This window comes from Acanthochromis polyacanthus, chromosome 17 (genome assembly GCF_021347895.1).
Source record: "Acanthochromis polyacanthus isolate Apoly-LR-REF ecotype Palm Island chromosome 17, KAUST_Apoly_ChrSc, whole genome shotgun sequence".
Classification (NCBI taxonomy): domain Eukaryota; kingdom Metazoa; phylum Chordata; class Actinopteri; family Pomacentridae; genus Acanthochromis; species Acanthochromis polyacanthus.
Window position 1 is genome coordinate 36,747,541 of NC_067129.1, and position 22,478 is coordinate 36,770,018.

The 22,478-nt window shown below is 41.1% G+C and overlaps 1 protein-coding gene across 1 annotated transcript in view; it reads left to right on the forward strand.

The window, feature by feature from the left end:
* The first annotated feature begins 1,988 nt into the window (after nt 1-1,988).
* tecta (tectorin alpha) overlaps nt 1,989-22,478 on the forward strand; it is a 117,858-nt gene continuing 97,368 nt past the window's right edge. Inside the window, exons 1-7 of the mRNA XM_051938059.1 lie at nt 1,989-3,594; nt 14,684-14,826; nt 15,004-15,143; nt 16,650-16,831; nt 18,110-18,366; nt 20,896-21,022; nt 21,138-21,254. Of these exons, the coding sequence (XP_051794019.1) occupies nt 3,593-3,594; nt 14,684-14,826; nt 15,004-15,143; nt 16,650-16,831; nt 18,110-18,366; nt 20,896-21,022; nt 21,138-21,254 (968 nt within the window). The 5' untranslated portion in view covers nt 1,989-3,592. The remainder of the gene's footprint in view (nt 3,595-14,683; nt 14,827-15,003; nt 15,144-16,649; nt 16,832-18,109; nt 18,367-20,895; nt 21,023-21,137; nt 21,255-22,478) is intronic.

Genomic DNA, 22,478 nt, shown 5'->3' on the forward strand with positions numbered 1-22,478 from the left:
ACAGATACTAAAAGCAGAAAACACAACACCGGACGGATTATTTTCAGTTCTGATTAGATGCGTTGCGATGTCTTGCGAGACCTAATTGATGACCGTGACATCAACGCAATTGACAGTGAAAAGTATGTTGTATGCCGGTGAATGGGACGTCGCAACAACACGCAATCTGATTGGTCAGAAGTGGTCACAAAGAATGCAAAACTTTAGAAAAATCGACCATGATCCGAAAAAATAAATGCCGCAAAATCGCTGAGCGCGAAAACGTTGCCGATGTGAAAGCGTGTATTGACAGGATACAGGTTCGAAAAAAAATATTGACGTCCGAAAAAAACGCACGTAAAAAACGCACCCGGTGTGTAAGGACCTTTAATGTAAATAAAAATGCACATTTTTGATGAGGAAAATATTCACAGTTTTTGGTGTGTTTTTAGTTTTGTTGTTTGTTTTTTGTTTGTTTTTCATTGTCAAAATGTAAATTAATAATTTTTCTGGGATTTTTATAATATGAAGAGTTAATTTGCAAAAACAGATAATTCCCTTTTGATAAATTTTCAGAAAACTTTTTTTATTGTTTACTTGAGATAACATCAATCAAACTGAAGTTGAGTGGATTTGACTCAGTAGAAAAATACATGACAAAATAGAGAAAAAAATTATTATTAGTGTTATTATTATTATTATTATTATTATTATCTCAAGTAAACAATAACAAAATGAGTTTTATGAAAATTTATAAAACGGAGTTACCTGTTTTTGCAAATTAACTCTTCATATATTATTTGTAGTTTACCAAAACAGGTTGGGATGTACAACCAACCCTGGAGGCCATATTTAAAATTACAACTTTTTTTAGTGCAGTTTAAAAACAATATTATTCAGCATACATTTAATTTGTACATTTTGCCTATCAATACTTGATATTTTTTCTGTATTCATTTTTAAAAACAATAATGTTGTGTACGAAAACAAAAAAAAAAGTTGACTTTTTAAACTACGTCACTTCCGTTAAAGTAGGCGGGTCTTCATCTGTCACCAACCGAAGAGCAATAACAACAAACTGAAGGTTTCGAGGAGTACTGGGGACGGTGAGTGCTGCAGTCTCTAAATAAACCCTGTCAACGACTAAATACAATACGAATACTTACATTTATTACAGACTTTGACGCTTCAGACAGTATTTTTTTAAAGCGACCACAGAAACCACTTTATCTCTTCGGAGCTCAGTGTAAAGTGGCTCCTCTGCTACACTGCCTCTCTGCGTTGCTGCTTTTTCGAGAGTGACGCTGCTGTCGTCGGCTTGTGTGCTACTAAAAATATCCAGATTCGCCCAATGACACCGTTGAAATATCGACTTTGAGTTTGTTGTCTTGTCGTTTTTGTACGAATGACATTACGCAACCAGGCCTCGATCAGAAGCAGCCCCCCAAACGACGCTTGCGATATCTCGGAAGACTGCTGAGCCGAACCCCGTTGAAGAAACTGCTGTTTTAATTTTGGCTTAGCTTATCAGGACGTTTTTACAGCAGCTACAGTAAGACTTTGGACCTTTTTAGAGTCTGTATGTGTTAAATATTAGTTCGGAGTCATAAATCTATTTAAGATATTTGTTTTTTCTGAAAAAGCAACTTTTGAAGTCAGTTTGATAGAACTGAACTGCACCGGTGAGGGTAGCAGCGAGCAGCTTTTAAAGTTTTATAGTGAGAACTACCTGACTGTGGTGTGAGTTGAATGAAGGTTCATTGTCTATAAAAAGCACAATAGAAGTCGACTGAACTTTTTTTTTATTTCAGGGCTGGTGTTCAAGATTAACTGGTGATCCGATCAACTGGTGATTTCAGCGTTTCTGAGACAGATGTTTCGTAGGCGTGGCTTTTCAGGACCCCTTACCGACTAACCAGGAAATAAACAATGGAACAACTTCGCTTCTAAAAATGAGATTTCTGCTGTTTCATTCATTTTGGTCCTGACAAAAAAATCTGGAAGTAAGTCGCGTTCTCATCGTAAGAGTCATGCGCTGTCAGGCAACAAGAAAGAAAACTACGAAACCGTGGTTGGAACTAGTGGAGCTGTGATAACTGTCAAAACCTGTTAAAGCAGCCGACAGGAGACCAGGACACGGTGTATACGTTATGTAACAAGAAGTTCACCAAGCTGTGTGATAACAGTATGCCGAAGTGTTGCAGTATAACATTAATATATTGATAAAGTATTGGCAGGTTTAGATCACATTATAGCTACACTGTCTTATTTAAATAACACAAACGTCAAAATTTTACTTAAAAAGCCCAGCAGTATTTAACATATTGGATTTGAAATGCAGCAGTTTAGCAAAATTCACAGGACATTCATGTTCAAACCAGCAGCAGAACTTTCTTGTGTCATACTACTCTAAACTGACATGTCACTGAGAAAAGACACTAATTCCTTTCACTATATCACATACACTGGGACGTTAGCTCAGGTGACGCAACAGGAGATCTATAAACCCGATGCAGTGGCTCGGGTTCAACTCCAGCTCACGGCTTTCAGCTGTAGGTTTTCTCCCTACTTTTCCATCCGTCTCTCTACTTACTTGTCAAATAAAACTAATAAAAGGGGGGGCATTTATTCACAGCTATTGGAATGTAAGTGTAAAGGTGTTCATTGAAGAGGCAGTTTTTAGTCTGAGAGGGAATCTGCAGATGGAACTTATGGTAGAACAATTCAGCAAGATGATCTTATTTGGTCTGTTTTTATTCATTCTTATTTTGTTGTTTCACGTCTTGAGTTGTGAGATCTTGTTTGAAACAGCAGCTAGCTATATAGTTCAAGGGTGGGCTCGTTAAGGTTTTGTAGAATAAATATCCTCGTCTATATTATTGTTCTAGGTCTTTAGAAATAAAAATACCTTTAATTTTGTGTTCTATAAAGTCAGTCCATTTAATTTACAATGCATTGATTCTATAGAATACAATGTTGATTATAACTTGCAATGCCCCAGTAAAATAAATAAATCCTGAATAACGGGGGGAAAATAGATGAAGGATATCGATGTTCTGAAGGTTGGAATGTGAAACCTCTGGTTAGAATGCGGTCAGATGGTTTATATGATGTGATTGTTTTACTTAAAATCTGTTTAAAAGTAGAACAAGTCAGGTCCGACTGGTTTATCGCAGTAAGCTTTGAAAACGGTATTAGAACTTCTCTTGCTGTTTCTGTCTGACCGTCGGACTGAGGCCACAGACTGTCACCAGTTAATCTGGTGGAGATCGTCACACTCTACCGCAGCGAAGCGATATTTCCACTCCGTGAGGTGGAAGTCCTCATTAAACCGAGTATTTTACTGGTAGACTGAACACCCGGGAGTCCAAACGGAGCAATAACAACAATGTTAAAGCTGCAACAAGAACATTTCGGAACAGTTTATTGACATCTGTGTGTTTTGAACAGGCATCAACACAATCACCTATGCTATGTATTGCTGTTGTAACAGCTGTCTTGCTCACTGAATATCACCAGTTGATCAGATCACCAGTTAATCTTGAACACCGGTGACAGTACTGATTGTTACTAATGAAGGACCCAGAATTCCAGGTCATACATTTCAAGTTAAATGTAAGTCCTGGTGTGTTACTTGACTTTATTGAAATGCTTTTGTGTGTTTGTGTTTGATTTAGGTTTCATTTAAATACACGTTTTCACCATTTATGTCTTAGTGTTGATAAGCTGTTTCTCGATGTGCCAAATCCTCTTTGAAAACACTGCTGGTTTAGTTTGGTATTGCTTATCAGAAAACGTTTGAAGCAGCTACATAAAAAGTTTTTACCTTTTGTGAGTCTTAATAGTTAGGCACTGAAAATCAATTGAATATATTTGTTATTTTCTGAAAAAACTAACACTGTACTGTTACAGCAGAACTGTACCATCAAGAGCAGCAGCATTGAAATGATATTTTATGGTGTTGTTTTCTATAAAAAGCACAACAGAAGTCTTTTTTTCAGGGCCGGTACTGTTTTCAGTTAATTGACACATTTTTTTAAGTAAAAAATGAAAATTCTAGAGTAAAGGTTCAGAATAACCGTAAAACAAAACTCTATAGAAATGCCCATTTCCCCATTTATCCCCTACTGTTGATAAGCTGTTACTCTGCGACTGTTTTGCCAAAGCCTGTTTGAAAACACTGCTGGTTTCATTTGGTATTTATTATCAGCAAGTGTTTGCAGCAGCTGCAGTTAGACTTTTGTCCTTTATGAGTCTTTGTAGTTTTAATGTAGCCGCAAGGGGACACAAGCCAGTGTCTTATTGTGCCGGTCCCAAGCCCGGATAAATACAGAGGGTTGTGTCAGGAAGGGCATCCGACGTAAAACTTTGGCCAAATCAAACATGCGAATCAAATGTATGACTTCCATACCGGATCGGTCGAGGCCCGGGTTAACAAAGACCGCCATCGGTGCTGTCGACCTACAGGGTGCCGGTGGAAAATGGACTACTGTTGGTCGAAGAAGGAGGGGAGGAAGGTGTGTTTCGTAGGAAGAGAGAGAAGAGGAACATCAAGAGTTTAGGACTGAGAGTAGGGACTTTGAATGTTGGAACTATGACAAGAAAAGGTAGAGAGCTGATTGACATAATGCAGAGGAGGAAGGTGGACATACTGTGTGTCCAGGAGACCAGGTGGAAAGGTAGTAAAGCTAGAAGTTTAGGAGCAGGGTTCAAGTTGTTCTATCATGGTGTAGATAGGAAGAGAAATGGAGTAGGAGTTATCTTGAAGGAGGAGTTTGGTAGGAATGTCCTGGAGGTAAAAAGAGTGTCAGATCGAGTGATGAGCCTGAAGCTAGAAATCGAAGGTGTGATGTTCAATGTTGTTAGTGGGTATGCGCCACAGGCAGGATGTGAGCGGGAGGAGAAGGAGAAATTCTGGTTGGACCTTGATGAAGTGATGCAGAGCATCCCTAGAAGTGAGAGAGTTGTCATTGGTGCAGACTTCAATGGACATGTTGGTGCAGGAAACAGAGATGAGGAGGAGGTCATGGGCAGGTTTGGTATCCAGGAGAGGAACGCAGAAGGACAGATGGTGGTTGACTTTGCAAAAAGGATGGAAATGGCTGTAGTGAATACTTTCTTTCAGAAGAGGCAGGAACATAGGGTAACCTATAAGAGTGGAGGTAGGAGCACACAGGTAGACTACATCTTGTGTAGACGGTGTAATCTGAAGGAGATCAGTGACTGCAAAGTAGTGGTAGATGAGAGTGTAGCCAGACAGCATAGGATGGTGGTGTGTAGGATGACCCTGGTGGTGAAGAAGATGAAGAGGGCAAAGGCAGAGCGGAGGACCAAATGGTGGAAGCTGAAAAAGGAAGAGTGTTGTATGACTTTCAGGAAAGAGTTGAGACAGGCTTTGGATGGTCAGGAGGTGCTTCCAGATGACTGGACAACTACAGCAAATGTAATCAGGGAGACAGGTCGGAGAGCACTTGGTGTGTCATCTGGAAGGAAAGGAGATAAGGAGACTTGGTGGTGGAATGAGGAGGTGCAGGAGTGGATCCAGAGAAAGAGGTTAGCTAAGAAGAAGTGGGACACTGAGAGGACTGAAGAGAGTAGACAGGAGTACAGGGAGATGCAGCGTAAGGTGAAAGAAGTGGCAAAGACCAAACAAGGGGCTTACGATGACTTGTATGCTAGGTTGGACAGTAAGGAGGGAGAGACTGACCTGTATAGGTTGGCAAGGCAGAGAGACAGAGATGGGAAGGATGTGCAGCAGGTTAGGGTGATAAAGGATAAGGATGGAAGTGTGTTGACAGGTGCCAATAGTGTGATGGGAAGATGGAAAGAGTACTTTGAAGAGTTGATGAATGAGGAAAATGAGAGAACGAAGAGTAGAAGAGGTGACTGTTGTGGACCAGGAAATAGCAAAGATTAGTAAGGATGAAGTGAGGAGGGCATTGAAGAGGATGAAGAGTGGAAAGGCACTTGGTCCTGATGATATACCTGTGGAGGTATGGAAGTGTCTCGGAGAGGTAACAGTAGAGTTTCTGACTGGGTTGTTTAACAGGATCTTAGATAGTGAGAAGATGCCTGAGGAATGGAGAAGTGTGCTGGTGCCCATCTTTAAGAACAAGGGAGATGTGCAGAGTTGTGGCAACTACAGAGGAATAAAGCTGATGAGCCACACGATGAAGCTATGGGAAAGAGTAGTTGAAGCTAGGCTAAGGGCAGAGGTGAACATCTGTGAGCAGCAGTATGGTTTCATGCCAAGAAAGAGTACAACAGATGCAATATTTGCTTTGAGGATGTTGATAGAGAAGTACAGAGAAGGTCAGAAGGAGCTGCATTGTGTCTTTGTAGATCTGGAGAAAGCTTATGACACGGTGCCCAGAGAGGAACTGTGGTTTTGTATGAGGAAGTCTGGAGTGGCAGAGAAGTATGTTAGAGTGGTGCAGGACATGTATGAGGACTGTAAGACAGTGGTGAGGTGTGCTGTAGGACAGAGGAGTTCAAGTTGGTGGTGGGACTGCATCAGGGATCAGCTCTGAGCCCCTTCTTGTTTGCTATGGTGATGGACAGGATGACAGACAAGGTTAGACAGGAGTCTCCATGGACTATGATGTTTGCAGATGACATTGTGATCTGTGGTGAGAGCAGGGAACAGGTGGAGGAGAAGCTAGAGGCGTGGAGGTTTGCCCTGGAAAGGAGAGGAATGAAGGTTAGCCGCAGCAAGACGGAGTATCTGTGTGTGAATGAGAGGGACCCAAGTGGAAGAGTGAGGTTACAGGGAGAAGAGATCAAGAAAGTGGAGGATTTTAAAGAGGACATATTATGCAAATCTCACTTTGTGAAAGTTTTCTTATAGTAGTGTGTGTTGCAGTAGCTCATTATGAGGTTCGAATTTGAGAACTGTCTGTTTCTTCCCTGCCTTGCTACACCACATTTTGTGAATATGCCTGCTGAAACGGCTGAGTTTGAGTTGGGTCCGCGTAGGACGAAATAAGCGGATTTAACTCCTCCCCCTGACTGTGCCGCCCCCCCACCCCCCCCACCCCCCGCATGGGCGTACTGTCCTACCAGCGTCCATTGTCCTGGGTGAGGGAGGGGGTTCTGGAGTGGCGGTTCCCTCACAGCACTCTTTCTTGTTTGCCGGAGCTCGGCTTCTCGGTGCGGGCGCTGGGCAATCTCGTGCGAAGTGACCAGGCTCATGGCACCGGTAGCAACCGTCTGGAGAGCGGTGGCAGCGGTGCCAGGCGGCTCTCGGCTGGTGGCGGCTCCCCGCTCTGGGCTGGTGGTGGCCGGCGGCTGGCTGCCTAAGCATCTCTGCTGCTAGCGACAGCAGCGCCGGGCGGCTCCCCGCTCTCGGCTGGTGACGGCTCTCCGCTCTGGGCTGGTGGTGGCCGGCGGCTGGCTGCCGGAGCATCTCTCCTGCTAGCAGCAGCAGGGCCGGGCGGCTCCCCGCTCTGGGCTGGCGGTGGCCGGCGGCTGGCTGCCGGAGCATCTCTCCTGCTAGCGGCTGCTGTGGTGTCGGCTTCGCCGCCTGTGGCGGTCCACCGTTTCGTCAAGGGGCGGCGGGTTCTTGGTGTGGTGGAGCTTTCGGGGATTACGGGAGCGAACTCTCCGCTGGCCTTCTCTTTTCCTCTCGGGTTTGCTCCCAAGAGGCGGCTCAGTCCCTCGGTGACAGCTTGTAAGCCGCGTCCTCTCCCAGAGAGGGGAGGGGGAGTGGGCGCGGATAGATGCGTTCATTTGCATACCTGGAAGCAGGCCCAGAAACAGCCTGTTCTCAGCAGGGCTGGTGAGAGTGACTTTTTCGACCGCTGAAACTCCGAACAAAGGATGATTTTGAGGCGAATAAACTTAAATACTATGTTTTTGGGCTTCTGAGACCTATATGACGTGACTGAAAAATAGAATAATATGTTACCTTTAAGTACTTAGGGTCAACAGTCCAGAGCAATGGAGAGTGTGGAAAAGAGGTGAAGAAGCGTGTACAGGCAGGCTGGAACGGCTGGAGAAAAGTGTCAGGTGTGATGTGTGATAGAAGAGTTTCAGCTAAAATTAAAGGAAACGTTTACAAAACTGTGGTGAACCAGCCATGTTGTTTGGTCTGGAGACTGTGTCCCTGAGGAAAAGACAGGAGACAGAGCTGGAGGTAGCAGAACTGAAGATGCTGAGGTTCTTTTTGGGAGTGACCAGGATGGATAGGATCAGGAATGAGTACATCAGAGGGACAGCACATGTTAGAGGTTTTGGAGATAAAGTCAGAGAGGCCAGACTGAGATGGTTCGGACATGTCCAGAGGAGAGAGAGTGAATATATTGGTAGAAGGATGCTGAGTTTCCCACTGCCAGGCAGGAGGCCTAGAGGAAGACCAAAGAGGAGGTTTATGGATGTGGTCAAAGAGGACATGAAGGTAGTTGGTGTGAGAGAAGAGGATGCAGCAGACAGGGTTTCACTCTTTCTGGTTTCAACTCTTACATTGATTTCTGTCTGACTTGATCCTGACTTGCCCGGACATCATGAGGATGTAGGCAACAATAAGATTGTGAAATCAAATCGGCTGCAGTGTTGGGAGCCAGATGCCCCAGCTATTATAGCATGATGGGAAATTGCTTATTTAATTGCTGATTGGTTTAGAAGTTGACTCAACAGTATAGTGTCTGATCTGAACTTCACATTTTAGTTGAAATGGAGATATTTTAGTTTTAATTGTCTGATTTTAAAGGTTTACTCTGCTAACAGAGTAAATATTGTGTGGTTGATGATTATGACTCGGACACTGAATATATTCAGATTATTACAGATCATAAACTGTATACAATACTTTTTTCTGGTCTACTTATTAATAGTGTACGAAATTTTATCCTGTAGCATTTTCTTCTGGTAATTGTGGATTCTTCAAATTTCTTTGGTACATATGTGAATCCCAAATAGTCTGAATATCTAATATTGTCTTGTATTTCTACTGTATTTGACTATTAATCTATGTTTTTGATTTATTTATGTGATTTCAGAGTAGTTTTTAGAGTTACTGGCGTGCTTAGTTTATTTATATACAACTGTGTATTACTGATTTACACACGAATTCCTCTAAATTGGAGGTTGCATCGTGAAAGCAGTCTACAGATAAAAGTGACTATGTCAGAACAGTGCATTTTTAAAATTTGTTTATTTTATTGGGAATCTGCCAAAAAATGTAACGATACAAATAATTGGAAAAATTCTAAGCATTGGATCCCTGAAGTGCAACTGATAGGCCACAAAGGGTAACGTAATATGACAGGGTTTTTATAGTTTTCACAACAAAAAGCAGTGAAAAACATATATGTTCATCACATCTTTTTAAAAGGTGCTACTACATCATATTGTTTTCTCTGACAGGAGCCCAGCTGACACCCCACCTTTCTTTTGTATGCTGTGCAGTACAAGTTTCACTACGTTTGATGTGGTTGAACGCTATCTTCCTATGTAGGTTTTCTAGTGTTCAGAGTTATTGTACAGATTTTTGATTCTCATGCTTAAAAGATACATTGTCTCTGGTTTATGTTTTGTCCATCAGAGATCTCATCAGCGTTTTCTCACAGCGGGGACAGGGCATGTGATCTGATGTGTTGTTGAAAACAGTCTTTCCTTTGGTCTCTGCTACATCAGAGGTAAGAATCAGGAGATCGGTGTAACAAGAAGCTACCTATGACAGAAGCTTCAGACAGAGTCCGGACACAACGCTCAGTCATTTGGCAAATGCAGCACCTCAGGTGGGCTGAGTTTAAGATGATCAGACCCAGTTTGTCTGAAAGTGATATTACTGATCGGGGTCGAAGAGACACTGAGAGCACCGGAGATGGTTTGTGTTGACAGATGAGGTCGAGGTTATATCTCCCGATGTATCTGTTAATTTGCATTTAATCATTTTTGTGAAAAAAAATCTAAATTTCTCACTTTTCTAGTTTCCTGTAGTTTATAGTGATGACTTTAGATATTAGCTTTTGTCCAAAATCTAAACACTGGTAAATATTCTCTGTTAAAACTTACCATGAATATTTATTTGGCATTCATAAGCAGTATTAATGCTTTAAAACACTCTTTAATGTAGTTGTAGTATATTGCGTATATGTTTTACATGCTAGGCTTGCGCTAGCCGATCGCCACAGCACCATTGGCGCATCGTTTTGCTGGATGGGGCAGTCATTCTGAACCGTGTTAGCCACAGTGGTGCTCTATTTTTCTTGTGAAAAGCAACAAAAAAGGGTTCGACTTACTTTTGCTTCGAAACGCCCAAGTGATAATATAAGAAAAAGAAACTTTTTCTCTCGGCAGGCATCGGAAATGGTCGGAGTCGCCCGAATCTTCATCACGCGCCCGGGTCATGACTAGGATTGCCACCCCTCCCTTAAAATACGGAATAGTCATTTATTTGACAATTAATTGTAGTGTCCCCTATTGATTCAATACGGGACGCAAATTGTTCCCGACATTTTCATAAATGTCCCATACACGTCTGTCACACACGCATCAAAACTGCATAATAAACAAAATAAAACACAGAAAATATTAAGGGCAGCCAGTTTCATCTTCCTTAGACCTATGTAGCGAGGACCTGATGCGAGGTCCAGCGGATACACTTCTCTGTTTGCCGGTCCTGCCACGGGTTTCCTGGTTACAGACACTGCTGCTCCCGCATGTTTAAAAATGTCTATACCCGAAACTCCACCACGTCCAAAGAAGCAAAAACGTTTTCAAAAGCACAGAATGGAAGACTGGAACCCCTGGCAATAGGTACAGGGCAAACTGTGTTTTCTGTTGCTCATAGACTAGCTGAAGTAAGGCAGCATCAGGAGACCAACATGTAAGAAACATGAGAACAGAGAGAACCCAACCAGCAGGTCACAGTTTATCATCTTCTAATTAGGGATGTGCGCGACTAGTCGTTTAATCGTTTAACCGCCTACTCATTTATTAAACGTTTAGTATTTTACTAGTCGGTTAAACGCTGCATTAAGCATCATGCACCTTGTTCTTCGCGCCTCTGCCTCGGCTTCTTTGTAAACAGGCTGAGCAGCCAGGAAGAGAATTGCTCCTCCTCACCTCCCCTCACACGCACACGTAGCAGGGGGCAGGGCCACACAGTTTGGGGAAAAAAAGTTTGGAAAGGTAAAGTGGGAAGATGGCGACGCTCCCCACGTAAGAAAATCAGCACCGTTTGGCAGTATTTTGGCGCAGCAGATGACAACAAGGTCGCCTGTCGGCTGTGTAAGCAGAAACTCACTGAAAATATGCATGGTGGTTGCCTTACGCTCTGCTGCCCTGTACCTGCCCTGCCCCTGTGGCTCTCAGCGGCGAGATCGAGACACCTCGTCTGCCCCAGTTGCCCGACCACGGAGCCCGTCGCCAGGTTCGCCAGCTCCCGCCACCCCCAGCCGCTAATTTGCAGGTTTTCTGGCTTTATAGACTAGTCGACTAGTCGCAAATAAAATTTGAGTCTAGTCGGTGGAGAAATTAGTCGAAATTCCCATCCCTACTTCTAATCATCTTCTGAAGTCCCTTTGGTAAGGGATATCAGTACATGGTTGTGAATTTACCAGAGGATGATTATAGTCAGACTAATGTGGCCGTCTGCACAGTGGAATTGTGGTTAGGACTTTCGCCTTGCAGCAAGAAGATCCCTGGTTCAAATCCCGGGGTGGGCCTGGGATCTTTCTGCATGGAGTTTGCATGTTCGCCCTGTGCATGCGTGGGTTTTCTCCAGACATTCCAAAAAACAGTCAAAAAATATGCTGAGGTTAATTGATAACTCTAAATTGCCCGTAGGTGTGAATGTGAGTGTGACCTGTCCAGGGTGTCCCCTGCCTTCGCCCGAGTCAGCTGGGTTAGGCTCCAGCACCCCCCGCGACCCTAGTGAGGATAAAGCGGTGTATAGAGAATGGATGGATGGCTTCATAATGAACCTGGAGTCAGCTGGTGTCACTTTGCCTCTCACATTTCACCGCTCTGTCTTATTCTGCAAAGTTCAGGAACTATTTTTAAACCTTTTTATCCAAAACGTGCACTGAAAATCAAAGACCAAGAAAACTCTGCCAACAAAATAAGGTTGAACTAGTTAGCAGTGTCGCAAGTTTCCACTATCAGTCTATTATCCATTCATATCTATTATTTTTTTTTGCTGAGCTGTTTTACTTTAATTGTGAAAGTCTGATTAAGGAGGGGAATATTCCTGGTGTTTCTACTGTTAAAATTTAAACATGTTTTTCACCTGTAAGTGGCCCTTTAGCAAAACAACTGTTCTCAGGTAATTTCACCAGCTACTTAAAAAAATACTGCTATTATTACTGCACCTGCTATTATTAGATCTCTTTTCCACCAAATCTCCTGCTACTACCACTCATTGTACTTCTAATTTGTATTATTATCAGCAATAAACACTATCGACGGGGGACTCATCACCTGTTTATATTGCTTTCTTGGGCTGGGCTGAGAACAATTGATTTTATTCTTCAGCAAATATTTCTAGCATACTTTATATTATATTTTTTGGTTAGTACAACCCAAAAACTTATCTCTATTTGGTGAATGTTGAATTAAAAAACTTTTGGAAATACAGGGGAAAATGAGGACTGTTTAGACAATTAAGTTTGCATTTTGCAAACGCATTCAAGCCCTGCAATGCTTATTTGGCACGACCAGTATTCCCAATGTTTGTTGAACTGGTTCCAGTGGTTCTATTGTCACTGTGCTGCTTAAAATAACCATTTTGACAGTCTTGCATCATTTTCCAAAATAGACGTCAGTTTATAGAATAACTTCAGCTTCCTTCAATGTAAGTGCCGTTGTAAAAGTCAAAATCAATTTATCTCAAGGCAAATGAACTGATCTACGTGCAGATAAAGAAGCTGTGCAGTGTTCAACGCATCACTTAGACTAGTCACGTGCAAAGATAGATAGAGGTTTATTTTGACCAATGGGGTTTGTGTCTGTTGCGTGACCTTTTACCTCAGAAGACTGACAGGCACCAGGAGACTAAATGTGTCCTGAGGGAGAAGTCTCTGCAGAGATGTTTTAAATGTTGTCAAGTCTGCAGTGGCCAAATAAATCGTTTAATTAAAAGTAACCAAAATAAAGAATTCAGACTGTGTACCACCAACAGATTTTCTATCAGGTGAAGGCTATAGTTGTTTGGTACCTACTACTACTGGTTCTAGTGTCACCTGTGCTGATTTGTGGTGTTTTAAAAATCACTGCTCTCATTTGAGGCTGGCAACATGCAGAATTGCCTATTGGAACTTTAGAAATAACCCTCCAAGCAGTTTGTAGGCATTTTCTTTGCTCTTTTTACATTTTTAATTACTGTGGACTCAATTTTCTCTACAACATACTTTATCATCAGCTTTACAATGCAAGGTATATATACTGTGCCCAGTCAACTGTTTTGGTGGTGCCTCTTCGTTGATTCTTATATTCAATCCATTTGGTCCATTTTTCTGCAAATTCTGATTGTTGAATTCTCAATGTATACGTGAGTCCCTCCATGTCAAATGTCTCCTCAACAATGTCATTCCATTGGTTGGTAAGAGGGATCTCTTTGTGCCATTTCCTGGTGATAGCCTTCTTTGTTGCTGTTAACCGAATTTCGATCACATAACAGTCCTACAATCAGTATTTTACTACTTACATTTTAATTTGTTGCCATATTTGTCTTCTGTCTGTTCTGTGTAAACACTCACATGAGTGTCTGTCACTAATAGGTTTACAGTATTGCTAAAAAGATCAGATTTGTTTTTTATAGAGTATCTTTTGTGCAAATGTTTGGGGGTGTCTTTTTGACATTTTTTTAAATGAGATCAAGACATTAGTGGTTTTGATAAAACTAGTAGATTTGATTAATTTTTCAGACAAAAGTAAAGTGAGACAGGGTTCTTGGACCATTCAAAAGTTGAAAATCTGTAACTAATCTTTCCTGTCCAGCATTTCGTCCTTCGTATTCCTGTTTCCTGGTTCTACAACCCCTGAGCCATTTCTAGATTTTCCGCCATTCTCTACATTCACTAAGAAATCGCTGAGGTGTATCAGTCGGAAAAATCAGTTTTTCAGTTACAGTTCATAGTATCTTGCACATATAGTGTGACTTTGGTGAAGATTTTTTATAATAAAACATTTCCACAGCCCAAAACTTTCACATCCACCTGCTGGGTTCAGAGAGTGAATAGCTAGTGACTGCACATTTTTGATAGCACCTTTTATTATCGTTTCACTTTAAAGTCAATCGACTATTAAACTCCCACCAGTGAGCCACACCACTATACTAGGTCGTTTACAATCATGAACACAGCCAGTAGTAGTTTATTTTTTAATTGATCCCACAGGTCAATGCTGCTGTCGTATATAATCACGTGTGTCTCCAGCAAATATAGTATTTACTGTTTGAGTAGAATGTCCAGCTGTTTTAGGAAATAAGTACTTTAAAATGAAACTATGCATGTGTCACCTGTTTTAAACACATCTATCTTCTGTAGGATCAAATGGAGTATAAAGGTGAAAAGCTGATTTGGGTCTATGTAGTTGGCCGAAGCAAAAACATCTAGAATACATGAAGTATATCATTAAACAAGTGAGCATGAAGGAGAGCAACACTGAACTAGCACAGGTCTTAATGTAGCTGTGCTGATTCCACAGTTTGTAAATCAAATCAAAAAGCTAAAGAGTTTCTCCTGTCTTTCTCTGTGCTCAGGACTGGAAACATGGAGTCGTCCTCTGATGAGGAGGAGGTTCGCACCTTCATCGAAGTCATCAGTGAGAAGTACAATCCAGAGAATTTCCCCTACGGCCCGGGAGTCATGGTTCTGCCCAGCCCTCCAGGATCCCCCGTCAAAGGTGACAGATGATCAAGGGAGTTATTTCAGGCTTACTGCCGCCAACATACTGACTACGCCAACATGTCAGAAGTTCAGTCCTACCTTGTAATGACATGGGACGGTTAAAGGTTAAAACTCCTAAATGTGTCCTAATCTCAGTGAACACCTGAACTGACGTTAGTTTTCCTGTTTGCAGACCGACTCTTCTTGCCCAACATACTGGTTCTGAATCATTGTGGGATCAATAAAGCTGGCGACAGATCAGACATTGAGGCTTTCTGTGCTCATGTGGTGGAGCTGGACCTGTCCCACAATCAGTTTAATGACTGGGGAGAGGTGGGTGTTCTGGAGATACTTCTCAACAACGGATAGTGTTATTTAAATCCATTATGTGGCTTCTGTATGCTAAAATATGTGCAGAGAAAAACCTTAATGGAGAATGATGGGGTCTTTGGAAAAAGTGTTTTTTTACAAGAGACATATTCTCTTGTCTTTGTAAGAAAACTGTTACCAATAACATAAAATCAACAGCGTGACAGGGTCAAACAGTGGACAGTCTCTCAAATGTCTTGGTACAATTATTAAGTCATAATTATACTTTGAGACAAGCTGAGAAAGTATGGTGACTGTCCTGTTTCCACATTGACAAACTTATGATGACCTTATTCTATTGTGCATTTATTTATTTATTTATGGCAGTAAAACGGATTGAGTCAGTTCTTCAAGCTGCCGACTCCAACGTCTCACCATCAATTCATTGATGCCAAGCTGACGTGCAGCAGCTCTATTTCCTTCTTTGACAGGCAGATCAATTGCCTTTCATTTCAAAACTGCATCATATGCTTTTCTTCATGTGTTTTCCATGATGAGGGTGCGTGCATGAAGCACAAAATGACTGATTTGAAGAATTTAGTGTGAGTGCGTTTGATTTAATTCGAACAGTGCCATTGGTCCACTGTGACCAGTTCGGTCATTTTATTGGTCTGATGTGACGAGTCTCAATGTACTGATGGCATGAAGCTCACCCGTAAAAATTTATACATTAGCTGCATCGTTGTATAAGCCGCAGGGTTCAAAGCATGAAAAAAAAAGCATAGACTATACAGTCTATGGTAAAAAATAATGGCTTATAGTCCAGAAAGTACGGTACATATAACCTACCTCTAATTTGCAGCAACAAGAAATACAAGACAAGATGTATTTCATAACTCATTTATAGATTTTTTTAAGGTTATATAATTTCCCAGGGGTTTAATACTTTGTTGCATGTCTTTGAACTTGAAAATTCCTCTCTGTTGTAAAGTTGAACAAATACAAAGTATTGTAAAGCAGTAACATGTTCTGCCTGTAATTCATATCTTTGTTGTAAGCATTAAGGGACCAAGAAAGAAATTATTTTATTCAATATATATTTTTTAAATTAAGTGGCCAATTAATCGGTTCTCTGTATTTTTTTCTGCCAAATATCAGAATTGACATCGGCCAAAAAATCCATGTCGGTTGGGCCCTCAGCCAAGACCATATTACATTACTTTAATTCTTTGCCAGGTGAATTTTGATGACATCTCCAGCAGATTGAGAAACCCATTTTAAACCTGTATCAAAATAAACATGAAGTGATGAGAGTTGGTTGAAAGTTTGATGAAATGCATTTTCTCAAAAGATTGTCATTTTGATTTTAAATAACTTCCAGAACACTGTTTTGATAAGCGTTACTGCTTAGCGACGCGTACGTCTGACTACTTATTTAATTTTAATCCAGAAACAACAAATTTAAAGTTCTATTTGCTGTCAGTACTTGATGTTTTTTCTTTACTTCTGTCCACATTTGTGGGTTGTCAGATATGCACCATAGTTTCCAGCATCCCTCACCTGGACTTCCTCAATCTGAGCACAAACCCTCTGAGCGGCGTGGAGCTGGAGCCCAGCATGGCCGAGGTTTTCTCCAGAGTCCGACGGCTCGTCCTCATCAACACACACGTCAGCTGGGATACCGTGCACATGCTCACACAACATATGCCAGAGTAAGTAGTCAAAGCAGGAAAATGTGTGTGTCTGTGGTTGTGCTGCTGTTTTAATCACTGTATCAAGGAAAGGTCCGTAAGCACTGTGTTTTTAATGAAGTTTATAGAAAACAGTTGTGTTCATTCAACCACAGTGAGCTTTTCAAATTGTCTATATCCTCATATAGCTTTTTCCTCTGTGGTCCCAAGTAATCCAATCAAATCTGCATATTTCATCATAACTACTTTATTCTATGTGTCTCATTTTAAGAATTAGTCAAAAATAAAGCATACGCAGTAAAAAGATTTCATTAAAAAGAAAAAAAAATTCTGTGTTCTTTGATGTATCCCAGAAGCTATTAGTGATTCAGCTGCAACCAACAGTCACATGAGAAAAAAAATCAAGAGGTTTGGGCTGAACTGCAGACTGTGTTTACATAGAATGGAGATAAGATAGTACCTACAAGACATTATATATCTAAGTAGTAAAATATTTATGTAGAGCCACCATTTCTTTTCTAGATATTGGTAGCACTGGTGGGCATTTTAAAAAAAATTATGTATATGTTCATTCTTGGATTTCTACAATTGTTGTCAAAAAAATCAACTTTAGTTTTTATCATTTATGGTATAACTTTTTTATACTGCACAAAACCCTTTTTTGATGGCTGTGCTATTTTCATAGCAGTGCGGGACTTTTTACTGCTGTAAAAAATAAAATAAAAAAAATAGTCCAAACTGAGTAAAAATGTGACAGGAGCAAAAACCACTGAGGAACTCCTTTGAGTTCAGAGGGTTAGAAACATTTTTCAGGTTCTGTGTTGCACTTGGGGATAGATTCCTTCCATTCTTACTATTAACTTGAACACAAAGGCTATAAGTTTGTTTTTTGTTTTTTTGTGTCAAACCCCATATAGACAATCCTGCTTCAGAAAACACAAATTAGTGAGCAGCATTTACTTAAAACTATAGACCCACAGTTTTGGAAAACTATTCAGGTTATTAGAAATATCACTACATATTTGGAACCTTTTTTTCAGTCCTCATGTAGAACCAGCAAGTCTGAGTGTTGCAGACAGAGTAGAGGAGACAGAAAATATCAAAACAGACTAACTGAAGTGTTGGTTTTGGTCTCATTCATGGTCTTGTGGATGGCAAAGCAATGGAAAACAGCTGCCTTATGCATTTGCAGATTCAAAACCAAACCCTTATTGCATGTGTTTGATTGAAATTTGGTCTGAAATGTTTCTTACTTCATATCTGTTAAATTTAACCAGTTCTCTGCACCTTTTTCTTTAGGCTAGAGGAGCTTTTCTTGTGCCTGAATGGCTTCAACACTGTGTCAGAATCCCAGACGTCCTGTCCGTCACTACGCCTGCTGCAGATCACAGACAACCAGCTGCAGAAATGGGTAGAAGTGAGGAAGTTTGGGCTGCTGTACCCGAGTCTGAGTGCCCTGGTGCTGGCCAATAACAGTGTGGACTCTGTGGGAGACACTCAGGAAACACTGCAGCATCTGTTTCCCAACCTGCGCAGCATCAACCTCAACAATTCAGGTCTGGATAGTGAAGATTATGCACATTTTTGACTATGGCCAATATTCAGAGCTTGACAGGGCTGCAGTACAGATTCACAGATAAAGTAATTGCAGTTGTTTTGATCAGTATTGAAGTATTCATTAATTTTAGGTGCAAAATGCTTTGATTGGACTTCACATTTAAAGTAAATTGGAGTTGTGCTACATTCCTGGTGAAGTACAAATCTTGCATAAAAATAATTATTCACACACGTCTCGTAGAAGCAAAATATGATTACATTTGTACCAAAACTTCTCACCCAATATTAGGGTGCTTTCACACCTGTTAGTCCGTTAGAGTGGTTCGTTTGGACCCAAAAGTTGTTACAATGTTGCTAATTTCAACTGGTTCGGTTCGCATTCACACCAGTGTTTTCGCAGTTGAACCAACTACGATGAATGTTATATCTCCCCCTAGTCGTTTGGCGGCGCTGTTCACAAAAATAATGACGTAGGTGAACGCTGATTGGCGCAGCATGTGAAGAGGGAAAAATCCCAGAAGAAAACAACAGGCTGGTTTATTCGTAAACAATGAACTATGTTCTCCTGTTCCTTCTTGTTGCCATATATTCGTATCATTGCTTTATGCAGCAAGCACAAATACTGCTGTTGTTCCAGCATGAAGCTCGCATTCGGTACGAGAACATTACACAGACGTTTTTGGCACGGAGAAGATGCATTGCAAGACGTTATTATCCCAAAATTCCCTGTGCAGGTTGCTACGGCAGCTCCCGTAGAGCAAAAAGTCTGCTGCACCATCAAGCCAGTCCGAATGGAGACAGGTTTGTGTTCTCACCAGGAGCGAACCGAACTGGAGTTCACATAGAAGCGGACCGAGACCACCTTCGAGAGGTGGTCTCGGTCCGGTTCTTTAGTCTGCACCAAAAACATCTGGTCTGCTTTCACACCAGCCCAAACGAACCGTACTTGCTGGTGTTGCGGACTCCAGTCCGCTTTAAGTGGACCAAAAGGTGTATGTGTGAAAGCACCCTTAAACAAACAGAGCTGCTTTCATTCTCAGTGTCAGACATTGAGATATGGATATGTTAGCTGATCTAGGACTAGGTGATAAGCTAATGTACATGTCTATGGGGATGTTTTTGATTGCAACACTGGATGCTTGATGAACATACGGCACGGCAGTGTAATAATAAATAACTGGCTTTAGGGTGTTCTCTAACAGGATGTGGATACAGGCTCAGTTTCCTACAACCCCACAAACATTAGCTGTGCTTGTTTGGATGAAATCATCATTCATGGTGATGGTTCTTTTGGAAAGTTTCGCCAAACAGCTCACCAAAATGTGTTTACAAAAAAATCTAAGGCAAGAAATAAGCCCAGCACTTGGGAATCTCGATTATTTTTTTAAAGCTTTGCAGGCGTTTCCATACAGTAGCCAAGATCTCAACTTTTTGCAAATGAGGAGAAGGTAATGTGATGCTTTCAAAGCCAGAATGCAGTGCGCAGTTGTTTGCATAGACAACTAGAAAAGCACTCGGAGAGCGCAGACCTCCGCCAGGCCATCTGTTTGTCTGTCTGTCTGTTTGTCTGTTAACAGCATAACTCAAAAAGTGATGGACGGATTTTCACCAAATTCTTACAGAATGTCCGGAAGAGCAAAAGTAACAATCGATTAGATTTTGGAGGTGATCCGGATCACCGTCTGGATCCAGGATTTTTTTGAAGGACTCTGTGATTGTTAGGGTCTGAATAGTTATGACCATGTGATATTTCAGTTTTTCTTTTTGGTAGTGTCTACAGATACGGACCCGTACCCGTAGTCTGTGGCCTACGGATACAGCACTTTCCATTTGCCAGACAGATACGGACCCGTACGCGAGTCAAGAAGCTGCTAACCACTGCAAACTGTTGAAAGGTAAGCTAGGGTTAGGGTTAGGTTTAGGGTCCGTACCTGTAGTACCGATGCTATGGGTCCCTACCACTAGCGTCTACCGGGAGTCATGTGACCAGATCTCGCGTATCTGATTGGTAAATGGAAAGTGCCGTATCCATAGGCCACAGGCTATGGGTACGGGTCCGTACCTCTAGCAACAACCTTTCTTTTTTAATAAATTTGCAAAAAATTCTACATTTCTGTTTTTTTCTGTCAAGATGGGGTGCTGAGTGTACATTAATGAGAAATAAAATGAACTTTTTTGATTTTGGCAAATGGCTGCAATGACACAGAGAGTGAAAAATTTCAAGGGGTCTGAATACTTTCCGTACCCACTGTATATATCACTCTTCTTCTCTGGACTGTCGCACCAACATTCAGAACATTTTTCTACAGGCTCCTCAAAAGTTAAGCCAGGGCTTAATTTGATGGTGAGATGAGTTTTTTATGAGTAGAGCATTTTAAACTCCTATTTAATGAACATGTTGATGAAGGAAACCAAAATTGTGACCAGCATTATTGTTGGATTAATGAAGCAGCCCTAATGCAGAATTCAAACATTTGCTGTTGTGTTAAAACTCATGACGCTGTTCTTTTTTTTTTTTTTTAAATCAGGGCTTAGTAAATGGGATGACATTGAAAGGCTGAATTTCTTTCCGAAGCTGGAGGAAGTCAAAGCAAAAGGGATTCCTTTATTGCAGTCTTACAGCACCCACGAGAGACGTAGCCTCCTTTTAGCACAGTGAGTGTGAAGCTTTGCCCACATACACTTCATGTAGTTTAATACATTTACTTACCACCTTTATCTACCTCCTAAATGATCGTATTTAACTGTGGACTGCTGCTTCCGGCTTCAGGCTGCCGTCTGTAACAGTGCTGAATGGGAGTGCAGTGTCTGATGGGGAAAGGGAGGATGCTGAGAGGTTCTTTATCAGGTACTACCAAGAGTTTCCAGAACAGGAGCTCCCCGAGAGGTACGTTTATCATCCACACACACATTTCTCTCTTTACACTTAATAGTAATGAAGGATCTTGCCAATAGTGCAAGTTTTTATGAGCTTTGTGTTCTCTGATGTTACTACTTCACATGTTAAAGAAAGAAAGACTTCCTTAACCACCAGGGATGAAAAATGAATTGATATTAGGACTGCTATGATTACATTTTTTGGAACCTGTATTGACTCCTGTAAACAAAACTTGAACATGAAGTTATACTGCCATTGAGTGTTATATATGTGATATGTGAATGTGTTGTCTTTATGTAAATCCCTGCCAGCTTTTCTTTAAAAGCGGCGATGGTGGTCTCACTAGATCAGACCTCGCAACATTTCCGTATCGCTTTCAAAACAGTACAAGTCAGATATTTGTCACTACTGCTCGATCAACCCACTGAATATAAAGTAGCTTTCGGGAGGTTATTTGTTCGCATTATTACCCACTGTGGGCTCATTTTTGAATGCAATATAAAGTCACGTGCATCTGGAAACAGCACAACCATGATTAGAAGTAGAGACAATTCAAAAAGGTGCATTGTGTAGAATAACAAAGGTATACTGTCATAAATCATTTAAAAACAAAAATGGAATTGTGTGATTATTTATTTTACCCCCCAAAAAAATCAAAATGCAGCCTCAGTTCAGCCAAAAAGCGCATTAAATTTTACGACATGACTGTTGTTTGCACCTGAGTCACTAATAGTTTCATGGTATTTTTTTACAGTGTCAGGTTAGATCAAATAGTTTATTCTTGGCATTTAAAAAAAGACATACAAATTTAGGTGATCTTGATAAAATATCCCAGTTTTCTGTATAGATGTGGTTAACTTTTTCAGATTACCGGTAAATGGCCAGATGAGAAGTACAAGGGTCACTTGAAACTTCAAAAGTTGTCAATTCTTTCCGTTTTTACACTTTCAGGCTTTGATAAATGGTGTCATTTTGGCATTTCATGTTTTTTGTTTTTTTGAGACACCATTCCTTTCAAACCTGGTGGGTTTTGGAGTTCTGAAACTTAGTGATTTATAATCTATATTGATTGAATATTTTCATGTTCAGCTCTGAAATCTGTTGTTGCGCAGGGATTTTCTATCATTACAGCCATTACAACGTCTAATAGAGAGATTTAGAGTTTTGCCTCAGATCCTTAATATTTCTGCCAGTCTTTATTAACACCACTAATGCAACACCAGGTGCCAACAC